The sequence below is a fragment of the Pteropus alecto genome, unplaced genomic scaffold, assembly GCF_000325575.1.
Source record: "Pteropus alecto unplaced genomic scaffold, ASM32557v1 scaffold5, whole genome shotgun sequence".
NCBI lineage: Eukaryota > Metazoa > Chordata > Mammalia > Chiroptera > Pteropodidae > Pteropus > Pteropus alecto.
Window position 1 is genome coordinate 17309725 of NW_006441953.1, and position 5921 is coordinate 17315645.

At 36.2% G+C, this 5921-nt stretch overlaps 1 protein-coding gene across 1 annotated transcript in view; it reads right to left on the reverse strand.

Moving 5' to 3' along the window:
• Positions 1-2541: 2541 nt before the first annotated feature.
• Positions 2542-5921, reverse strand: part of STIM2 (stromal interaction molecule 2) — a 76894-nt gene continuing 73514 nt past the window's right edge. The window contains exon 13 of the mRNA XM_015594839.2: positions 2542-4206. Coding sequence (XP_015450325.1) covers positions 3729-4206 — 478 coding nt within the window. The 3' untranslated portion in view covers positions 2542-3728. The remainder of the gene's footprint in view (positions 4207-5921) is intronic.

Below are 5921 nucleotides of genomic sequence, written 5' to 3' on the forward strand. Positions count from 1 at the left end.
TACATGATAGATTATTAAACATTTGTTAAATGAATTAAGTAGATTCTGTACTGACTCTTATCTGTAATTATTTGAGGAAAATCTACACATTCAAGACCTAAAAATAAGAGATAAATAAGACTAAAATGTAAATCTAGGTTTTCTTTCACTGATATTTTTAAATAAAATATATATATATGATTTTTAAAAAATGAGTTTTAGTTGGTAAATAACGAATACAAGAATAGCTACATTTGAAAGACTGTGTAAGACTTAGAAAAACACGAGGACCCCAATAACTCAATGGGCAAAAGTCACAGACAATTCACTAAAATGGAAAATATGAAACATGAAAAACTTTCCAACTATAGCAGATGTATTTACCTATTATATCAGCAAAGTTTTAACCAATTGGTAGTTCAAAAATGATGGTATTAGTAAAGGGGCACTCATACACTCAATTTACTGGGTGAGTATATAATTATACTCAAGGTATATGTGTGAGACTCTCTATGTACATAGATATATATTTACTTATAAACTAAAAATCTATACGCTTTTCTATACACTTCTAAAAATATGTATCATAAGGAATCAAAATGTTGACTAGAATTTATGTGACATAACTTAGAAGTTAACCACATGGTTCTACCACTTACTATGTGGGCTTCAGTAAATTATTAATTTTCTGGGCTGTTTCCTCATCAGTAAAACGATTTTAAAAAGCAAAGGAAAAAAGTACCTACCGTAGAAGGTAATATCTATTAATGAGTTTAGAACAGTGCCTGGCACATAGAGCGTTCAATAAACGTTAAATGCTATTAGTTCACATATCAGAAAATTCAGACACAGTCTACTAATAAAAGGATGATTAAAGAGATTATGGCTAATCCATACAATGACATAAATAGTCATTAAAATGTTCATGAGGAGTTCTTGACGATATTAAGAGAAATGAATGCTTATATTAAATGAAAAAGCCTGATATAAATTACAGTATCAATATACAGAAAAATGATCTAGCAGGAAACATACCAAAATACTAAAAGCAAGTATATAAGCAGTAGAATTTGACCTGCTTGTTGTTTTTCTTCTTTATACTTTTCTATCATGAATTGTTTTTTATAGTAAGGAAGGTATTGCTTTAAAAATCAGGAAAACACCATGGTTTTATAAGGGTAAAATAGGATAACAAATGGATAATTTAAAAAAGTTATATTAACGCTCAATTCTTCACATGTAAATGATGTAATACAAAAATTACATGGTTTTCCAAAACTCAACTATTTCCTGTTGAATTTACAAATACAGAGCATTGTACTAATGCAAAGTAAATATTATAAGAAACATAAAGCCGTAAGTATCCCTTGGTTGAATGTTTATAAATGAGTGTGTGAAACTTAGCACAAACAATGCATCCCCTGACTTAATACGGCACACACTGTACTCAGGCCAGCCTCACCCACACCCCACCACAAGTTGCAGCATTGGGTGGTTCCGATCCAGAATTTCCTTCTAACCTTAGACAAACAGCAGGCTTGCTGGAGCTCCTACAGCCATTCCTCCTCCCAGCTTCATCCATGATCCAGGGGCTTTTACCTTTTCTATCCAGCAACCTATAAAGTTCTCATCCCTTCTGCAGTTTTCAAAGGGAAGAACTTCTGTCTGGTCGTAAGGAGGAAAAAGATAAGGTAGTCCCTTCACGTTGAAGAAACTTTCCAGACACTTTTCAATTCTTTACACACAACTTTTCCCCTTTGTAAACAGCTTTAAGAGCCTATGTTCCTCAGCGATTGACCTTTCAGATTTTCTTACCTTATAATTAGTCTAAAATATGGGTCCCCAACCCCAGGCTGGGGACCGGTACTGGTCCATGGCCTACTAGGAACCGGGCCACACAGCAGGAGGTGAGCGGGGACGAGCCTGTGATGCTTTGTCTGTATTTGCAGCCGCTCCCCAGCGCTAGCATCACCGCCTCAGCTCCACCTCAGACCATAAAGGATTCTCATAGGAGTACCGGTTCCTCATACCACAGAGGTTGGGGACCGCTGGTCTAAAATGCTATGTTCATTTCAGTCAATCAATTTTTGCCCTTATAGCACTATTAAAAACATAAATATCTGTGCATATAAATATCATTCAAGACCTTCAGTTTTTAACAAGAGTATTAAAAAAGAATAAACAATCATAATTTACAAGAGAATTCAGGAAACTGTTCATATTGTTAATACATTGTTTCTTTGGAGAAAATCTCAAATAAATTTCCTGTTTACCAATCCGCATTTTCATCCAAACAGGAGTGGGTTGGATGTTGTGTACTTTGGGCATGATGCTAAAAAACCATTCCAGCTAATATGCATCGGTTGTTCACCCAAACATCCATCCACACTGCATTATCCAGATTATTTATGACTGAATTTTTAAGAGAAGTTGTTTATGTAAAACTTCCCAGATATTAGAGTACTTTGTTGCTCTATGTAACCATCTTCACAGTAAAAACTGCCCTTATAACAACCTATCAGTTTAATTAACCCCAAAACTACAAATTAATACAACACAATCTAAATGCACCATAAATTTATATTTGTTAATCTTGATATTAGAACATTTAAACATTTCGAACTACATAAAAATATGACAAACAATATAAAATAGAAAGAAATCTGTTGACAATGTACTTCCAAAACATCACTATATCTTATATTGCAATTAAGCAACAAGACAGCTTACATAGCTTTCCAGAAAACATGTAGTGTTTTTTAGTGGAGTGTTTCAACAAAACTCAGCACAGCCCCACACAATAATATCTCCAATTTATTATCTTTTCCACAGTACAAATTTTTTCACAAACCATAAATCCTTTGCAGTTAAAGTCTGTAAACAAGTGTCTGAATCCCGACATCCCCACACCTTAGTTTAAGCTTGTGAATGTTTTAAGTCCTCTGATCAAGTTTTAACTTCCACTTGCGTAAGGAATCAAGAACTTTCTCTCTTCTAATTACTGATATTTATCATACAGCCTGCGGTGCAGTAAATCACAGTGAAAGCCCTGGGAAAAAACAAAACATGATCTTTACAGCAGGACTTGGAACTTTATAATATTAAATGCATTTAAAGAAGCTTCCCCTAATAAAAGCGTGGGTTTTCATTTCCAGAAATCAGGTCAATTAGAAACCCTAGGTTCTACTTAAAAACCCATTTGATCTAAAAGTGAAAACAGTCCCCTATTCAGTCATTTTATAAACTTTATACAGTTTCACTTGCAGAATTTTTTTTCCAGTCTGGAAAACAGTAGTGCAATTAGTTTTACTTCTTTTATTTAGTCCAGGATGTAAATAGCTCTGTGGAAAGATAAGAAGATGCTCTGGTAAACAAGAAATTTTTGCAAGCCCATGCTGGCTTACTAGTCCATTAAAGCTTGTAAGTCCATAGTGGCTTTCAACAAAACGTTGTATATACATCACTAATAACAAAGCAGAAATAAATAGGCAGAAAGGACTGTAAACTGTCTCATCTCTTAATGATTTTTCAGTAATAACTGGCTTGACCAATTGATTATATAGTCATTTAAATAAGCAGACAGCAGACAGTTGCCCTTAGGACATTTCACTATGGCATCCAGTCTGGAAAGCCCCAATGGAGTTACATTCCTAAAATTAAACAAACAAAAAAAAAGGAGACTGGAAGATGGGAGGGCGGGTAAAAGTTTAGAGATGCCACTTGGATGGAACTCCATCAAGTCAGCCAGTTCATTTAGATTTCTTCTTAAAAAGGCTTTTGATTTTCGATGGCTTTTTGCTTTTCTCTCCATTATGACAAAGGTCGTGTGGGATGCTGCTTATCCTGGCAACATGTGGGGCTTCCTGAACCCGTTTACTGTTGCTGCCAGCTGAGGAACAGGACGTGTGGCGAGGCTTAGGCACCGGGATCCCGCTAGAAAGCTGGTTCATGCTACAGGACTTCTCCAAGATGCCATTGTACACTTTGCTTGCAGGACTGAAGATCATGCTCTTAGTTTCCGTCAGACCTCCACAATCAGGAGAGCCCCGAGAGAGATCTGCAGTGACGGGCGAATCTCCTCTGGAGGAATCTTCTAGAGAGAGCTCATCTCTTGATATCTTTCGAGGAGACAATGTTTGGTATATCTCAAGGCTTGAAGGAGGAGACTGTTTCCTTCCAATGGAAGAATTTAAGGAGTCACATTCTGAAGCTGTGTCTGGCACTTCCCTGGATGAGGCAGAGGCAAAGGTAAAATTTTAAATCAATACTTTACGAGTACAAGTAGATACTCTAATTCTAATTAAAACAACTTTCATCATTTCAGCTATCAATATGTAAAAAGGGGAAATGCTAAAATTTATGCCCACTTCAACAAAATTAGAAAATTACAACTTTAAAAAATATAACTTATCAAATTTAGTGTTTAATTTTTAACATAAACTAATAATGAAATATTCCAATCAAAGAAACATTAAGTTATACCTTCTTCAATTGTCAGAGAAATGAAAATGTTTAAATTTTACAGATTTTTATTATTTCAGTAACTTTTGTGTTTTGTTTCAATAGTATTTTTCTTCCTAAATCACAGTTGACATTATATATTTGAAAACATGAATTTTAGTCACTGCTTCTCCCCTTGATTTTTTAAGTCATTAAATTGATGACATATTGCTTCCTAAGGAATAAAGGAAGAAATATACTAAGTGAAAACATAAGTTTTCCTAAATTTAAAAAAAGGAGGAAGGGACTCGAGGTATAATCGGGTAGAGAAATGAATGGGAGGTGAAAGGCAATGATGTAATGCTATTTTTTAAGAAAGAGACATTCGATAAATTCTCACTGGTTTATTCCTTTGTGATATTCCTCCCTTTCTCCGCAATAAGAGAAGAGAAATAAAGAGAAGTGGAAAAACAAAGTTCACAACACCAAAGCCAACACATAGTAAATGCTACCAGCTGTTCCTTCAAAGTAGACCTGGAGTCCCACTTCTCACGCCCACTGCCACCATCCATCCTCTTGACCCATCACCACGGCACCTCAGTGACAGCAACAGCTTCCTAACTGGTCTCCCTGCTTCTGTTCTTGTTCCCCCCTCTTATTACTTCTCTATACAGCCTTTAAAGTGGCTTTTAAAAACGCAATCACAGCGAACTCCCCTTCTCAGAATTTACAACGCTTCCTCTCATACTCAGGCTAAAATCCAGTCTGTGCCGAAGTCACAGAGCCCTGTGTGATCAGGTCCACGGCTGCCCCTCCCACTGCTCGGGAGCACAGCCACTTCTGCCTCGTCCTACCACTGTCCCCTCCTGGTCCCTCTTAGGTGCCAATCTGGTGACTCGCTTGGGGCTTTAGCACTTGCTGTTTCCTCTGCTTCACAATCTCTTCCCCTCCATCTCTACATGGCTTATGTCTCCGTGTCATTTAGGTCGTTGCTCAAATGCTCTCTCCAGAGATGCCACCCCAACCACCCCACCTAAATCAGCGGGTTTTTTTCCCTTTTATCTATCTTTGTTTAGCAACACAGCACTTACACTACCTAAAATGATGTTTTTTATTAACTTGTTTATAGTTTACCTAGAAGAAAGGACAGGGAGTCTTATTAACGTCTGTATTTTCTGCACTGGAATAGTGGCAAGCTCACAGTGGGTACTCAATAAATATGTAATAAATAAATGGAAGGAAGAGGGGAAGGAAAAAAGGGAGGGGAAGGAAAAAAGGGAGGGGAAGGAAAAAAGGAAGGGGAAGGGAAGAAAGAAATCTTGAAGAATAGGGATCATGTCTTGTTTTGTTTGTACTGCACCTGACAAATATTGTTCACTCTATGAAAAAAATTTTTTTTAAATAAAAAGTACAAAATATATAAAGAACTTATACAACTCAACAAAAAAACAAACAATCCAATTAAAAAATGGGCAGAAGATCTGAACAGATACTTCTCCAAC